We start from the raw sequence: 17,865 nt of genomic DNA on the forward strand, positions 1-17,865 counted from the left end.
TGATTTTCGAGACATTTAGAGAAGGGCGTGTGCGTTGCATTCAATAACGCGAGGTGCGGCCCGCTGGCGCATTCATCATCCCATTACTGTACCCAATCCAGGTCCGATACGTGAAGGGTAAAATGAATTACCGACGTTAAGTCGTCAATAAAGTCATTTCAGTAAATGGTGTCTCGGATGACTCCGGCATTATTCAACGGGCTTTATCAGCACTGGGGAAATTACGTCGCCTCTACACCTCGTGTAATACGGCCCTGCTTACCTTGATAAAGCGCCCTGCCAGCGGGTAGTGACAGTGCTTTTGACCGGCTTTTATTCACTCGCTAGTGATGAACGCCAAGCTGATCAGGCGGAATGGGCGCTAATTAAAACCTATAAATTATCTTTTGCAGCCCCTCTCAAGACGTCGCATGCAGCCGAGATAAGAGCCGGAGTGCTAATTTACCGCCTGAAAAGGAGCGTGCCTCACAATGGCTACTTGGCTCAAATAGCATATTGATAGTGTCCTAATTAGAAATTTATTAAGTACCCACTCGAGCTCTTCGAATAAAGATTTCAACCCGGCCCGTTTTATATGAATAAATGCCGCGCGCAGGCTGCTAAAATTCCGCGTTTGCGCTAATTGTTATTCTGAATGTTTCGCGCCTTCTTCGTTTCTTCGGCTCGCGTTTTAAAGCCGCGCGCTTATTAACGCGTCCGCGTCGAGATGCTGTGATTTGCAGCCGCCGTTTGCCGCCACATTTTCTTGTTTTGCGCTGACGTGGTCGTCCGTGTTGTGTGGATCTGTTTTTAAGGACAAAGCTGGAAGCCGTCCGACGTTTTGTACGCTGCGAAAATGCGACCTGAACGTGATTCCCTTGCTTTTATTCAAAACAAAATATGAATGTGGCTTTAATTACGTGACCAGCAACAGTGGGTTTAATTAAGACTTGGATCAGATAGAAATAATAGCTTGCACTTAAGGTGACAATTACATACTTTTACAATTAGCCTACCACTTTTGACACACACACACATTACATATATTTTATATATATATATATATATATATATATATATATATATATATATATATATATATACACACACACACACACTGCGGTTAAAACATCTGGATTGCTGAGAATAATCAAAATGCGGTCTAGTCTGTATTTTATTGCAATTATTAGGTATATTATAGTTACACCATACATGCTATTATACAATATCCCGAGACATTTAATAATGCATGTACTAAATTAATTGAAACATAAGGCTATTATTATTATTATTATTATTACGTATCGTCTCATTGTGGTAGATTCAGTCCCTCGGCTTTAATTTCATCGTTTGCTAACCTTGTCCCCTAGAATAATAATTCAATATAGTTACGATGAAGGCTCGTCCTATAGCTCCGTCGCCTATTACCTACCTAAAGGTCTCAGAAAAAGAGCTATTGGCATTGTTATTAGTGTCTAGTTTTGGCACAAATTAAATAAATAAATAAATATAATCAGAATAATACGAGCAACCGAAATAATGAATTATCCGCCTGCGCTATCGGATCATTTTTTTCTGTCAAAAGCCAATGCTGATCCAGAAACATCCAGTCCTCATTAGACTGGATTTGACGCTCGCCAGCTTATTTGGTCTTGGAAATCCATCGGTTCTTTATTTGCATAAGATCGTAAAATTCTATTGGACATTCTCCGCTTGTGACACCAAGGATGTTGGCGCCTCATTGGTCCATTGCACGTGTGTCTCGCTCACGTGCTTCCGGTTAAGGGAAAAAAGTATGCGAGGGGCACCGTGGTTTTAGAAAGAGTTTGTTAAGCGCGAGCTGTCACACGGGGCAGCGAGTCAGGGACTGCGGAGCATCGCGCGATGCATTGTCTGACACGAATAACGGGTGCGTTTTGACACTTGAGACGCCTTGATCGCGGAAAGCGTTCCGATGCTATGACAGTCGCTTCTCTTAAGGTATTTCGTATACCTTTATTTTAACGCTAAAGACCGCGCGTCCTCGTCTGCCGTTACCCGGATACTGCTCTTTGCAACAAGTGGGGATTTTGGTGCGCAGACCGCGATCCAGCTGTCATGGAGGAGCAAAAGGATCAAAACAGCCGTGATTCGACCGAGTCCGAGAGCGTCTCGCTCTCCCCCAACATACCGTCTCCTCCGATTTTACCTCACCAGGCTGCGCAGCAAGCCCACAGAACCACGAACTTTTTCATCGACAACATCCTAAGGCCAGATTTCGGCTGCAAGAAAGACCTCGGGAGCAGGGACCGGGCGCAGACCTCGGGCAGGGAGAACGTTAACCCCATGGTGATAAGGCCGTCGCACAACAGCAGCCTCTGCCAGGATTCGAACTGCAGCAGCGACAGCACTTCTTCGTCCTCGTCTTCTTCTTCTTCCTCGCCGTCCTCGAAGCAGAGCTCCGCGAAGCTCGTCGAGGGAAACGGAACTACCGCGGCAAGGTACGGGGAGAATACGACGTCGATAATGGTGGTGAACACTAACGGGGGAACTCAGCAAGCGAAAGAATCACAGCCTTTACTATGGCCTGCGTGGGTGTACTGCACCAGGTACTCGGACAGACCTTCATCTGGTAAGGCGCTAGTTTCTTAATTGCACGGTACGCCGCGCGCGTCAAACTTTTTTTTTTGAGGACGCGTCGTTGGTTGTTTTTTTTGTTTTTGTTTGTTTGTTTGTTTTTAAACCCCGTTTACGCCGGCTTGTATTTAATCGCACTCGTTTTACGCAGCGTCTGAAGCGGTCGTTAATATCCATCGGTCCTGGGGCTGTTTTTGAGCCGCGAGCGAAAGATTGTCACTTAGGCCGCGATCCAAAGGAGACACGTATTTTGTTCTCTTAACCCGTTTCTGGAGAAAAATAGAAATGCAAAGTACGTTCATTTTGGCTTCAAAATTACATTTTTTTTTCCTCTAAACCTCTAGACTAAATAATTAATGCAGCCTGCTATAACATCAACAGAAAACTGTGCAGGCTGCGTTACAGATAATATTATATTTACATAATGGTAATGTTTAAAACGTATTGTTATTGGTGTTATTTTGAATCGTTTTATGCGTTTCATTTATAATCATAATAGTCTTTGACCATGGGTTGCATGTGTTCATCTAAAAGTATTTGCGCTCGTGATGTCAATGCAAATATCTTAATAAAGGAAAGAAAAGAAGTGCCTTAATATAATCAACCTTGTTTTGAACCATTCTTCTTTAGATTTACTATATGATCCACTGCTGCTAGCTTCAGGCTATTTGTAGTGAAATGATTTTAGGATATTCGATAGATATGTTTTGAGACAAACCAGTTAAGGGTCAGCGGAAACGGTTTATTGGATGTTATTAATCTCCTTTTAATATTTTAATCGCATCGTGGGCAGCTCCTACCTCCAGGGATTATTTCTACCTGCTCAGACCCGCAAACGCAATACAATCGTTTTGATTTCAATGATTTAAAATAATTTGCTCGTCTTAAATAAAGCTGGTTCGTTTGGATAAAGTAGCCTACGTTTTTAGTATTTTACAGTGCGTACCTCACACAAAGTCAGCTGGGCTGTTGGAAAAGATGCTTTGATTGACCTCACTGATTGACTTACTGATTGAGCTATCAGACACTGGACTTTCACGGACGGCAAGCAGAATTTCGATCATCCGAGTGCAGTTTCCTGAAGGAAACACTTAGGGTTCTGTTCAGTTGTTGGTTGGTAATGCAGAAAATAGTTTTCTTGACGTGCGTGCGACACCACACGCTTGGCGATGAGCTCGCTTTGCATAATATGCTGTTAGCAGGTCTTTTTAATTATTATTTTTTTTTGTAAATTGCACCTACTTTGCATGAATGGGTTTGCATATATGAGCTGCATTATTTACGGACATGTTAAAGGTAAATAAATAATACAGTTATTCGCAGAACAACAACAGACCGGATGTTCAAAACGAAGGCCCGCGCGTGAGATTATTAAAATCGACGTGTAAAAATGCAACAAAATAATCTGGGCTCGTTTTCAGCAAACGCACTTTTGCAGTGAACTGTTCACGTGCAGAGGTCGATACGTTGCAGAATCGTTTATGCGCTGTCTTTCAGTGATGTGACACGCCGGTTTGCATTTTTAAAACCTAAATCAAAACTATTGCATATCGCCTGCATGTTTTATAAAGCGCGAGGCCACGGAACGACGAAATCTGATTAACCCCTCGGTTTTCCTTTTTGTGTGATTTGACGATAAAGCGAACTTAAAAACTCCATATGGCATTGTTGTGGATTTTGTCTATGCTTGCGATACATGCCAACCCCCAAAAAAACTAACGCGCGGAGGCCATCGTTGCAGATAATGTCGGATTAAATGCTTCCCGCTTTCGGTGCGAAATTATTAATGGCGTTAGTGAGAACGAGCAGACTCGCGCGAAGCTTCGTTCGGCTTTCCCGCTGTTTTCGCCGGATGGCAATCGAGGACCGAGGCCTACTCCCAAGCTTGCGTTGCAGGTCTGCCTATGATTTCCTCGTGATCGCATGTCTCACGCGTTTTCAAGCTCGCAGCTATTTGCCGTTTAGGCCTAATATTTTAGCAGCATTCCGTCCCTCGGCCTCCTCGCCCGTTACGCACGCGCACGTCTGCCGAGGTCGTTCGTTTTGCACGGATCGCTGTGCATTAAACACCTACTGATTAATGCAACACGAAAGAGGCAGCGCTGTCGGGTAACGAACTGCGGTTAAAACGGCTTTCCCCGACGCGGAAGTGCCAGGTAGGCCCCCCGGTTTTTCCCGCCGCGTCGATCGCTTCGCTCACCTGCCGAGGCATTCTCCGTCGGATGCGGGTATGCGGTGCTCCTGCTGCTTTGTGATATTTATGTCTTCGTTTTATTGTTGTTTCTACACTAGGCCCAAGGACACGAAAATTGAAAAAGAAGAAAAGCGAGAAGGAAGACAAGCGACCGAGAACCGCTTTCACGGCTGAACAGCTGCAGAGACTTAAAGCCGAGTTTCAGGCGAATCGGTACATCACGGAGCAGCGGAGACAGTCGCTGGCCCAGGAACTCAACCTCAATGAGTCGCAAATAAAAATCTGGTTCCAGAATAAGAGGGCCAAAATCAAAAAGGCCTCCGGCTATAAGAACGGCCTCGCTCTTCAGCTCATGGCTCAAGGACTCTACAACCATTCCACAACAACAGTTCAAGAAGAAAAAGAAGATAGCGAATAAAAGTGGCCCGGCTTTCTCTCCTAACAACAACAAGAACAAAAAAAAAGGCCATGGACGCTGTCGCCGGCGAAAGTGATTTTTCATATTTTTTATGAATCAAAGGAAACGTCTTCGACTTCTGCGAAACGAAGATGCGATATTTAAGCAAATTTCTGTTTTATCATACAGTATATGGACATGCATCTAAATACGAACACTATGAAAATTTATATATAGCCAAAACTGTAAGATGTGTATATTTAATTCCAGGTAAGGGGACGTCTATATTGCTCCTTACTTGCTGAATATTTCTAACGTTTCTCCTCCTTTCCCGATGTGGTTGCTCTCCGTTCCAGTAGGCCTAAGTGTCAGGCTTGTTAGAGTTTTTTGTGATAGCCCTGTCTCTTAAATCCCTTATCTCCCAGTTCTTCAAATGCGTGACTGAACCAACGCTTCAAGCCAAAGATTTTAATATGTTCAGATTATGTTGTCTGAAATAAAAAAGGTAGAATGTGCCATTGTTTTTTATTTTTATTTTATTTTTTAATTTTCTTTATTTTTTTTTCTAGCCTACAAAATCTCAACAACAATCCCCCCGATCTGTGGCTATTTAAACGCTCACGATGGCCTGTCGATCTCCCAAGCCCCTGAGAGATTTTTTGTTTTAATAAATATATCCCAAAACGACGCTTTTCTACGCTACTGTAATTTTCTAACCGAAACAGTGGGGTTGTGGTACATTGTAATAATGAGATGTTATATAACGCAGTTGTTATGATGGAAGAAATTATAATATTGACAGAATTCGAGATCAGCCTGTTTTAAGGTTTAGGCCTACGTTATGTAATTTTACTATATATATATATATATATATATATAATATATATTTTTTATAAGGGCATTTTAATTTAGCTAATAATATACGGCTTGCAGTGTTGTATGAAAACGTTATTATTCCCAATAGAAAATATCGTGGATTTTTTTTCTTGCTTTTCTAATTTTATGATTGCATTGCTGATGTCAGATATTGACCTACAGTTCTTCTCTCGACAATACCAGAATAGTGCACATCAAATTAATGGTGCTCTGCAGATCCGCCAGACTTTATTAAATGTAGACGATAACTGATTAATCCTCCCTAAGCATCTACATTTTAAGACGCATTCAGGTATTTTTTTTTCCATGCAAAGCCTAACGATTCCACGCCTTAAAGTCGGCATCCGCAGGTCTCGCTGATCAACACCGGCCCCGATGCGTCGCACGTGTTTGACCACGGGTTGTTTTAACGAACTGTTTGAATGTCGTTTACCAGCCATAAAAATAGTTTTCTCGTGTTTCCGTCACACGTCTGACTCCGTGCGCAGGAAAGCTCTCGGGAGTCTGTCTGGGGATCAAAGAACAGATTCGAGAAACTTCTCCCTCCGGGGTTAAAAGGTCAAGCTAAGCAGTCAAAACAAAGCCGTGGATATTTCCAAACACGGCATTCTCTCTGAACGAAGAGAACGGCATGCGTTGCGTTCAAAGTATTAGAGGATATCTTAACTGAGAGCATTATTAGAAAACGATTGGGGTGGATGGTGACCGCAGGTTTGTTTTTACACGAAGCGATGATCCTCAAACCATAAAGCAATAGCCTATGTTTGCAATTTTATGCAACCATTTTAACCGAGGGGTTTAACCGTGCAAATAACATTTTTTGTGTGTATACAGCCAATGCATTGCGTTTAATTCATCTGTGCGTTTTTGCACAAGTCAGTCGTGACTAAAACAGTGGCGAAAAGACGGGACTGCTGTCCAGAACGTTACAAATGTAAAATGCGCGTTAAACGCCGGTGTGAGGTTTTGTTGGGTTGAGACTTCAGCAATAAGTTACGGTTAATTATCACAGTTGCTTCCGAATGCTTATGCCATGGTAAAGTAGCCTACATTACAAAGACTTAACATCATCAACAATAATAATAATAATAAAGAAAGTTCACAGGCAGGACACTGAGAGACCCGGCCTTTCTAAAATGTGATGTTTTTGATTTCGAGATGTTAATATCGGAGGTGTATCATCACTTATTGGTCAGAATCAGTAGTTTTTGGATTATCCAGTGCGGTCAGTGAAAAAGAGTAAGCTCACGTGCTGGTGAATATTTTCACGATTAGTCATCAGAGTATGTCGCAGAAGTACTGCCACAAATCTTTTCACGTTGAATCGCCGATTTCCTGCATAATATTGCTCGACAATTATTACACAACTATATGGAATGATTGCTTGGTTGTCATAAATATGCCATGCATATGTTAATATGGAAACAGCATTTTTTTTTGATCAAACATACTTTTCACCATGAATTGAGTTTTCATTCGGTGTTTCACTATTTTATGTTTTGGAGTTTTCCATATTTCTAAACTTCTAAGCAGGCTAACAATCTAATCAGGCAATATACAACGACTAACTGGAAAAACAGCCTTTTTTCACTCTAGTAATATAGAAAGGACTATAGAATAATTCCTGGCGTTCTTTAAAGTAAAGAATTCGTTAAATGAATAAATATTTTCCCGATCCCTGTGGAATGCGAGGGTTTTTCCACCGCAGGAGCTTTAGGCGGCTTTTATTTTTAATTATTCGGCTGCTAATAGAACTGCTGCGCATTATATCGAGTGGATTTAATTAACACGCATATAGCACAGAGCGCCGTTTCTAAAACACCTGTACATGAAATATTAAATGCCATAAACCAATTGACATTACTTATTTAAACAGGTTAGAACGATGGGGTTATTTCATTACAATTATTGCAGCATTCATTAGCCTTCTTGAAATTAATTTGCTTTCGTACGAGCCAATCCCTCGTGTTTTTCTGCACGTTTAATAAAGTGTTATGTGAATGGGGCTTATATAATTATGCATTTTAAATTGTACAAAAATAGAAAATAAAGCCCGTGTCTTTTTTTAACTTACAGTGCCATTGCGATCAAATGATAACGGCAGATATTCAATGTGGAAATTATTTACCGACCAACAAAAGAAAAATATATAAAAATAAAAAAATATCTATCTATCTATCTATCTATCTATCTATATATATATATATATATATATATATATATATATATATATATATATATATATAGATAGATAGATATATAGATATATACATACTGCAAGGCCCGGCTTTGAGTCTACAATATAGATTCTCCCGTTTTTACTCATGTAAGTTATTTTTATTTAACGTCCTTAGCATCTGGTGTTTTTAATACATTTTATTTTATGCACAATCGTTTTCGAAAAGCTTTCATGTCATAATGCGAACAATCTAGTTTACGCATCATTCAAATATCAAAATATTATTCTGTTGTTTAGATAGATTCTATAGCCCGTAGCCTATTTAGACTATGAAAGAAAGTGCGTTCAACCTGATCTATTTTTCATTGTCAGGTCGTTTACTAACGTCCAGGGATTTTCAAGTTTTTGTGTTTATATTTTTAAAGATGCTATTTTTATTGTTCGTTTTTATTTTTTATTTTTACCCAGGCTACTATCCATATGCTGAAGTGGGCCGAATAAAAATGTTCAGTCCACGCTATATAACGAATCTACTGTGAGGACCGTAATTAGGCTGCTTAACATTACCTTGCGAAAATAATAGCAAGCGGCTCAAAACCGCCTTGCTTCTTTCAGCAGGTGCTTCGCTAAAACAAAAGGCGGCTGAGATCGGCGCGTGCTCGGTACACTCTGCCCTACAGCTACTACACAACGCGCGTTTAATATATATGCAAATTACAGCAATAAAAGACGAAACTGTGGACATTATTTAGCAGGGAAGCTGCAATACTAGAAACTTAGAACTTTAAGGTAAGAGAGCGCCAGCCAATTTCGAATGGAAATTGAAAAGGGAGAGGATGCCGCGAAATGGCAAGAGAAAGCAGGAGAAAGGGCGAAGGCCGTGGCAATGGGGTTGAGCGAAAGCTTCACAAATTTCACAGCCTCTCTTTGGTTGTCTCGGTTTGTGCCCTCGTTGACCAGAGGCGAACGTGCATCATTGATCAAAGGAGAGCGGAAGAGGCCAGTGACCCTGAATAGGACCAAAGGATGCAAATATAGGAGCTAAATGATTGGTAATCCTATTAGAACACGCCGTGGGTGGGGGGGCCCGACGGTTCAGGGGCTATTCCCGTTTCACTGCCGGCTCTCGACGCTCATCCTACAAACGGCGGTGTGCTTGTACACACACAGCTGACATGTGTTTCTGTTGTGCGCACGCGCGCACGCACACACGCACGCACGCGCACGCATCGTCGCTCAGATCACAAACCAGCACCGCTTACCTCGGATGTAATCCGCCGTGGAATTACTGAGCAGTATGTGTGGCAATCGGTTTGGTTTTCTGTAAAAGGAAAGAGGTTGCGTTGGAAAGAGGTTGCCTTTCTGCCACATACTTCTAAAATAAAGCGCTATTAGGGATTAAGCTAATTCCCACACGCTCTAGCAAACCTAAACATATATTGCACGAAAAAAAAATAAGTATCATTTATTATTATTATTATGCTGCTATTGTTATATCACACAGCTATTTCCGGTTCGGCATAAACGGTGCATAAGGTGAAACCTGTCATTTGCAGAATATGCTTACCCTTTCACATATACGTACTGTCCTTTTCTACACTGGCCCCCTCCTCTTCCTTCAAGGTCCACATCACTTCAGTTTTTGCTGTTGAAATGTGTGACAAATGTATACAGAGGCAACACTGGTGGGGCGATTCAACAAAGGACGGCATTGAATGTTAACCTCCCAATGCGCCAGTGTATAGGCATTAGGACCACTGGGAGAGCGGCCACAAATGTGGGAGCAGATAAATGAACATTACATGGTGGATACAACCAAGTACCTTCATTCCCCTCCACCCACCCCCAACCAGTCAGCTGCACGGATCCACACACAAACACACTGCTGCACCAGGATTTGCAAAAGAAGAGCATGGTGACATATGCATATATCAATTTTAAAAAAAAGTTCTGCACAGCCCTGCATGTTTCTGGCTCACTTTAAACAATAACAGAATTGTATTTAGATAGCTAAGTTATTAATGCAATTTTTGTTTCACACATAGGAGGGTGAAAGACAAAAAAATATATATTTGTAGCAAACGCATTCGCTTAGATAATCCATTAATGTAAGAATATTATATACAAGTAGGACACTATGAGAAATTATGCAATATTTGCATGCAGCTAGTTCGGCTGGATGCATGATGTTGATAAAATATCTACAGGCCTACAGTTTTCACATAGTCCAGCGGAGAAGTTCTTGTGCTCAAAACGAGAATAAGCTGGTTTTATGAGATAAGCAACATCTCAGGATTTAGGTTTTGCTTATAAACCGCTCTGGGCTTTCAGTGATCCACGACAACCTATTTAAAAAAAACCCGTCTCAAGTCATTTCCGAAAGGCCCCGCAGTGGTATGATGCAGCCAAAACACTCTTGACTAAACAAATTTGTCATTTTGATGCACCTCCATGGAATGCGGTTCGATTACAATTAAGAAAATTTCATCTTCATAAAAAAGTGAAAATCTGTTTTGTTTTGTTTTGTTTTTTAACAGAATGACCTTGACACAGTCATGGCTTCCTATATGGTTTTTAAAAAAGAATATTTCAATTAATAATGCGTTAAAGCGTTAAAAAAATATTCGCATAGTTTAAAGACCAGTGACCAAATAGGCTAATAAGCCACAGCAATTTTCATACATCGCATAGTCTATTATTCTAGATTTGCATGAGCAGTAAAGCAGATTCTTGAATTGCCTATAATTTCAAAAACCGTCCAATTTGTACAAAGTCTAAATCTCTCTTGTAGCCTACACTGCCTAACTTTAATGAACAATAACAGTAACGCATATAATGAATAATATCTAATAATATTTTACATAGGCCAGTATTTACTATCATTATAACGTAATAATTTCCTAGATATTATTTCGCGGTTTCAATTCCACGGTATTATAACCACGAAATAATAGCAAAATATTATGCCATTTCCCCACGTTATTGTAATCAGTCTACGAACAGTTAGCCTAGACGTTTCCAACACAAAAAAAAAAATCTATTACCGATATTCGTTTTAATTAGGAAATGCGTTTCATTTTTTTCCTCGTGAACTGCGTTTATTTTTAAACCTAGGCTAATAGATTCGGACAAAAATGAATGTCGCGTCACTGACCCATATATGAAAGGAAGAAGAGTTGACAAGAATTCTAATTACAAACAGAAGGGGTCCTATCGTGGGACAGCGGCGGGTGTTCACCCCGTTCACAGTGGCATCTGCTGTGCAGATTTTTCAGAGCCCATCCCTGTCAGGGCGCTTTTTTTATATATAATGAAGGTACACGCACAAAGAGAACAAAGCGCGAGACACCTGGTATCATCATATGCGATGGGTGGTCAAGAGGCTCTTCGCTCGGCGTTCCTCTCACATGTGGTATTACTTTACCGTCTCCGGCAGGCGCAGACAGGCAGACAGACAGGGCCTTCCGCGATGCGCGCTAGCATTAGCGGCTATGTTTCCACCCGTCGGCCTCGCACTTCAAAAGGCGGCTAAATCGCGAAATCTCCTTCTCGGTCTCTCATCGCCGGCTGCGCGGTCCCGAGGTGGCGAGAGGTGAACCGGAGAACAGTTCGTCATATTCAATTAGCACACGGCTGTCACGGCCGCTCTTAACGGGCCGTGATGTCATTTCCCGCGAGAGAATATGAACGATTGTCCCACCTTTGAGAGGACGTGATCTAAGAAACAAGAGCTAGCACAGAGTGTCGGCAAAAAAAGGGAATAGGAGAACCACTAGGATAGTTTTAAAGATCAACACTGAACCAGACTTATTATTTCTTCTGTTTAAAAGGTATTTAAACTGTGATACATCCACGTTTAAACACATCACATGTAATAAGATCTAATTATGGGCTTGTGGATGATTGCAATGCTCTTTTTGGATTTTTTGGACTTTTTTTTTCACGAAATGTAGAGAGAGGGTTGGGGACAAGCTTAAAATGAGGGAAAGCGAAACTTTTTCGGCACAGCCTATTACAATATAATCGGTTCACCAACATGGCTTTCGGAAATTGTAATTAAACTGCACATTTAACACTGATAGTTTTTAAAGCTGCTTCCATGAATCTCACGGATACAGCACATCTACGTTTTTAAATGAGAAAATATAATTAAGTATACATCTTTGACGGGACTTTAATTCCCATTCGGATTATGAGGTTTTATGACAACACAACAAGTGTCATCTATCCATATTCTAATGGTTTGTATCTTTAAAATGTCTTTTTGTGTTCATTACCGCACGATTGTGATAGGTCTGTTAATATATGTTGTACAGGTGTCAGCGGTGAAACATGCCTGTCAACGCATCTGCATGTGCCTGTATCATTACCCAATAAGGTCCTGTTCACGGACTACTTTAACCTCACCTAAAATCCATATGATAATCTGTTATGGCACCAGCTCGCTTCATAGCTCCGTGATTTACGGTTTTGTGTCAGCCCCGGCCCTCCCGAACAGGGAAGTTAAATGACCCGAAAATAACATTAATATGTACCAGGGCCTGATGGAGTACCCTACAGGAGGGGTGGTCTGCGGCGTCGGCTTTCACCCACAGGAATATAAACTCGAGAGTCAGTACGGGTCAAGGGGCGGCATCGACTCTACAGCTGAAGTGCAAAGCCGACAAGAGAAGTGGAAACCATCCCCAGGCCAAAGATGATTTCATTTGAAGTGACCAGAAGATTAATGTTAAATGAAATATCGGATGATAATAAAATAAGCGTTTGACAAACACGCCAGAATGCAATTTCTGTTCGTAACTGCCTTTTAGGCAATTTCACTTTATTAAGAGAGAGAGGCTTAATTTCTTGGCAAGAACATGAAAACACGTAGGCATATGATTGTTCTGAAAGAAGAGATTTCAGTATCAATTCCATTCATTTGCTCTGGAATAAGCCACGGATACGAGTAGAAGCTAACAGTTGTTTACCATCCACAGAATTAATTGAAAGAGAGAAAAATATCAAAACGCAGAAATGCAACAACTATGTTTTGCTCTCTGGTTTTTCAAGTATTTAAATTTAGTGATGTGTAATAAATATGTTATAAGTAAAGATAAAACGCTTTACAAATAGGTTGAAAACATTTATCGTGTTGCAATATATTTCAATCATCAAATAAATGCTGTTCATCAAAGAATCCTGGGGGGAAAAAAAAAAAAGTTTTCAACGTTGATTATAAGAAGTATTTTTTTCTTGAGCACAAAATCATATTAGAATGATTTCTGTGACACAGAAGACTGAATCTTCATAGAATAAGATTATTATAAATAACATAGCTTGAGTAATATTTCTCTATGCTGTTTCTACTGTATTTTTGAATAAATAAACACAGCCTTGGTTACCATAAGAGATGTTTTCTTTCAAAAAACATCTACATAAGTAGCAGTCCAACATTATTATCCACCCCATCCGTGTCCATTCCGTTTGTTCTTCTGGAGTAGCCTGGGATCTTGCTAAACGGCAAATATCGATTGAGTTATGAATTTCCAGTTACGAGCCCTTAGCCTTAACCAACACACCACACTTGACTCATTTACTCGCTCACTCACTGACTCACTCGCTCCTCCTTTCTTTCAGATGACAGAACCAGCTCAAGACACTGAGTGATTTCTGTGGCAGCCGCACAGCATTGAGCGTGAAGAAGTCCTTTTACACACAGCTTGCGAGATGTGTGGTCCGAAGGGCGCTATCCCATTCCTCTCTCTTTGTCTTGTGTGTATGTGTGTGTGTGTGTGTGTGTGTGTGTCTGGCCAGAACAGACACACACACGTACGCACATTATAGCAACAACTGTTCCATGTGAGTAAATCATTTTATGGATGTTCAGGAAGTTTGTGTTGGGATCAGGGTGGGATGGCTGGACTAGCGTAAAGACTGTAATACGCTGGAATGCATCAGGGCTTTATCAGAATTGCAGGCTGATCTGTCCCATGACAACAGGTGCCGGCGTCTGAGACACCTGTAGTCCTGATGCAAGTGGAAAAATTGTGCTTCTTTACGATTTCGCCCTTTCAAAAAAGGCCGGCGTTTAACACTTACAACCAGTTTTCGGTCATAAAGCAATCAGAATCATTAACGCTCTTGTATTGTCTTTTCCACTTTTGCGTTCGTTGATTTGTGTCAGAAGTTTGGTGACGCATTTGTGGTGAAGAAGCAAGCGAAATCTCCCGCGGCGTGTTTAAGAAGCCGAGACGACCGGTTAAAAACACGTTTCCATCGAGCAGTCGCAGATGTCTGTGGAAAAAAAAGAGATCCTGACACACACAGCTGCTGCCCAAATCTGCCTTGAATCAACGGACGAACTGTGTCACACACTTCGCACATTCCTTTCAAAGTCACTTTTATGCATGTAAACACTGTTTGATCAGAACAAAAATCCCTATTAGGTATCATTTTTGACCGAAAAAAAAAAGAAATAAACACATTTTATTTGATGTTCCACACAGCGCTGGAGGACATGAGCATGGAAATATTTGTGGAAGAGGCCCGGATGTCAGTTCCCCCTCTTGCCCTCGACAGAATGGACCTCCAAGCAGCGTGACATTGCTCCATCAATCTGTGTTTAAAGAGCAGTGTGTGTCTGCAGTGCAGCATGTTAACAGGCATCTCTCTCTCTTTCTCTTCACATTCATGTTCAGGCGCACACAAAAACCCACATATGCTTGCATGCTCATCTATTTGTGTTTCCATCAGTCTTGTTCGTGCGCGCGCACACGCATACATCCCCCTCGCTGTCTTATCTTTTACCAGAAGCCTCGTGAACACAAGAGCACTTGTCAGCCATCACTATATCAAACCAAACATTCGGCTGCTGTCACTCAAAGAGCGGTATCTATCTGTCCGTTGCAATGAGATCTACTTGTAGCTTTCACATCAGATCTCTATTCTACATCTGTTTTAAAGGTCACTGGGGTTAGGGCCATGACACAGAGAACGTTCTCTGGGATGCAACGTCAAATTTGGCCCAAATTCATACCCTGAACCCTTTCCCCCCTCTCTCTTCCTCTACTTTTACATATAAAATTAACTTAATACTCCATGTTGATGTATACTGTATGTAGGACATTTAGTAGATGATAAAAGATTAGATTGGTGTTTACTTTGAAGAAAAATATTAAGCATTTCATAAAAAAAACCCCACTATATTTCTACATTTTTCAGCACAATCTGGTTCTCAGACGTTCAGAGATGTATACTTAATTATTATAAAATACACTTGAGGACACCAATGTTAACCTAAACTTGGTGAGAATTTGAGACCAAGCTGGTTAACATTTCAAGCACAGCTTATAAAATGTACACCATTCCACCACTCCATCCAAAAGGACATTTCAAAAATGGCAATAAAGAAATTCCTGTCTAAATAAAATACTGCTCTTTTTTTCTATTTTCTATTCATTACAGAATCCAGGAATATTAAGCTGTTTTCAACATAACAATACATATTTCTTTACCACCAAATCAGCATATTGCAATGATTCATAAACGATGTAAAGGAAGTATTGATACCGAAAACAGCTATTTTTATATATGTATATATAAACTGCCTGATAAGCCCAAACACCGGTGTAGTTCACTTGCAAATACAGCTATCTTATTCTCAGAAATCATGTTTATTCTTCGTGCATTCCAATGAATCTCAATCAAACTGCAGTTGGATTATTCCACATATAAAAACAGCCAACTAACACAATGACAGCATGATAACATGATTTTAAGAAACACAGTTATCTGTTTTTGCAAATACACTCTTTATGTTTTTTAACACACACTCCTTCGTTCATAAGACCGTTCAACAGTGTATTCCCTATATTCCTCAGGCTGATCATATTAGGCTGCTCTTATTTATAAGCCCTAAATGCTTTAATGGGGTTGGCTGACCAACTGGTTTTCCATTAGTGTAAACATTAGGCAACAGGTCGATCCTCCACTCATTAGCCATTACCCTCAAGTCATTAACTCCAGCAGTCGATCACAATGGTGCAGAGTTCAAGTAAACACAGACCATCTCGTACTGAAGAATCTTAATTAGTGAACACTTACAGCACGCTAACAAGACAGTTGCAGGATCGCTGGATATTGTTTTGACTGTATATATATGCACATATACACACATATTGACAAAGTCGGCTGGTGCACACAGCATCAGATCAGAGGCAGGGAAATAATGACGAAATGCCTGTCTAGCGTATTTTTCATGTAACACTTATTTTTGTCATTTACACTAGCGTACTGTGCTAACACGCGAAATGCCTGAACGCTTCAGCACATATTACAATACAAAAAACAAACAAACGCACAAGTAAATAGATTAAACAGGATCTGCCATACTTCAGGCATCGTCCTGAGAGATGCTGGAAAGCTGCAAACCTGCTCGAGAATATTTGCAAAGGTAAACCCAGAGGAATAAGAGAGGCAACACGGGAGACGCTAGAAAAAAAGCGACGTGAAGCAAAAAACAATGTGGGGTCTGGAAACACAGATGTTCAGAGACACTTATACAGACTCGGGGGGTGTACAGAAACTCCCTGCCAGATGTGGATGCACACCACGTAATTTCACAAAAACTAACTCTACCCAGTCAACGTGAACCGACGAGTAGCCGCTCACTCGTGTGCTTCAAACTACATAATATCCCCAAACAGTGAAAACAAATTTAGGGGTAATGTCAGCACTTACGGTATTGTCAGAAGTCGATGACAGCACTGAAGAAAAACGGCATCATCAGAGAGCTCTCGTAGTTCTTGTCAAAACTGCTTTCATGCTTTCCCCATATTGTTTTGAAAACTTCCAGGAAAGATTATTGTACTTGCAAAGGGTCTTTTACAAGTGTGTAACGATATATTGCTTCAAATTCAATGCCCATCAGCCGTTAAAGAGACGGTTTACTCAAAATCTGTCAACATTAACTCAACCTCGCGTCAGTCTAAACGACTTTCTCTCATCTGTGAAACGTAAGAAGACATTTTAAGGAATTTTTTCATCCATACAAATTGCGCTATATAAAAAAAATGGTTCCTTATTGGCATCTATGGTTCTACGAAGAATATTATCCTTTTCCAAATGTCCTTTAGATATTGGCATGCTGTTCACGTTGAGAAAAACATGGTTCTTTTATAGAAATAATTCAAATCAAATGAAAACGTCTTGTTCAACAATAATTTAATTGATGGGTTGTCTTGTGGGTTATTTAGATGTTTTTATCAACTGTTTGGACATTCTGACGGCACCCATTCACCACAGAGGATCCAATGCTAAATTTCTCCAAACTCATCTACGTCTTTGGTGGTCTCAAGGAGAGTTAATTTGCATTTCGGGGTGAACTGTCCCTTTAAGAACTATTAAATAATAGCTTCTTTTGATTCTGCCGCGGGAAAAAAATCTAAACAATACTGCACAGCCTACAGGTACTTTTTTATAAAAAAAAAAAAAAAAAAAGGTCTGGAATAAGATGAGGATTGGTAAATAATAACATATGTTAATTTTTGGGTGAACTACCCCTTTAAGTTACAGACTAATTATCAATGACATATTATTAAATTGAAAAATGGCTGTTCATATAGCACTAGGTCTTCTATTGAT

General features: G+C 40.5%; 1 protein-coding gene across 2 annotated transcripts; it reads left to right on the forward strand.

Moving 5' to 3' along the window:
- Positions 1-1,779: 1,779 nt before the first annotated feature.
- en1b (engrailed homeobox 1b) lies at positions 1,780-5,701 on the forward strand. Of its 2 annotated transcripts, none has more exons than XM_043242135.1 (2): positions 1,780-2,590; positions 4,876-5,701. In XM_043242135.1, the coding sequence occupies exons 1-2, from the start codon at positions 2,077-2,079 to the stop codon at positions 5,205-5,207; spliced, it is 846 nt and encodes a 281-aa protein (XP_043098070.1). In that variant the 5' UTR covers positions 1,780-2,076; the 3' UTR covers positions 5,208-5,701. The 2 variants fall into 2 exon arrangements, with proteins under 2 accessions (XP_043098070.1, XP_043098080.1); XM_043242145.1 differs by having other exon boundaries at positions 1,783-2,590; positions 4,888-5,701.
- Positions 5,702-17,865: the final 12,164 nt, after the last annotated feature.

This window comes from Puntigrus tetrazona, chromosome 1 (assembly GCF_018831695.1).
Source record: "Puntigrus tetrazona isolate hp1 chromosome 1, ASM1883169v1, whole genome shotgun sequence".
Lineage (NCBI taxonomy): Eukaryota > Metazoa > Chordata > Actinopteri > Cypriniformes > Cyprinidae > Puntigrus > Puntigrus tetrazona.

Excerpts from the sequence above, each read along its gene's own strand:
- en1b (XM_043242135.1), top strand. The coding sequence starts at position 2,077 with ATGGAGGAGCAAAAGGATCAAAACAGCCGTGATTCGACCGAGTCCGAG. Across the intron at positions 2,591-4,875 it reads CTCGGACAGACCTTCATCTG|TTTCTACACTAGGCCCAAGG; the intron begins GTAAGGCGCTAG and ends GTTTTATTGTTG.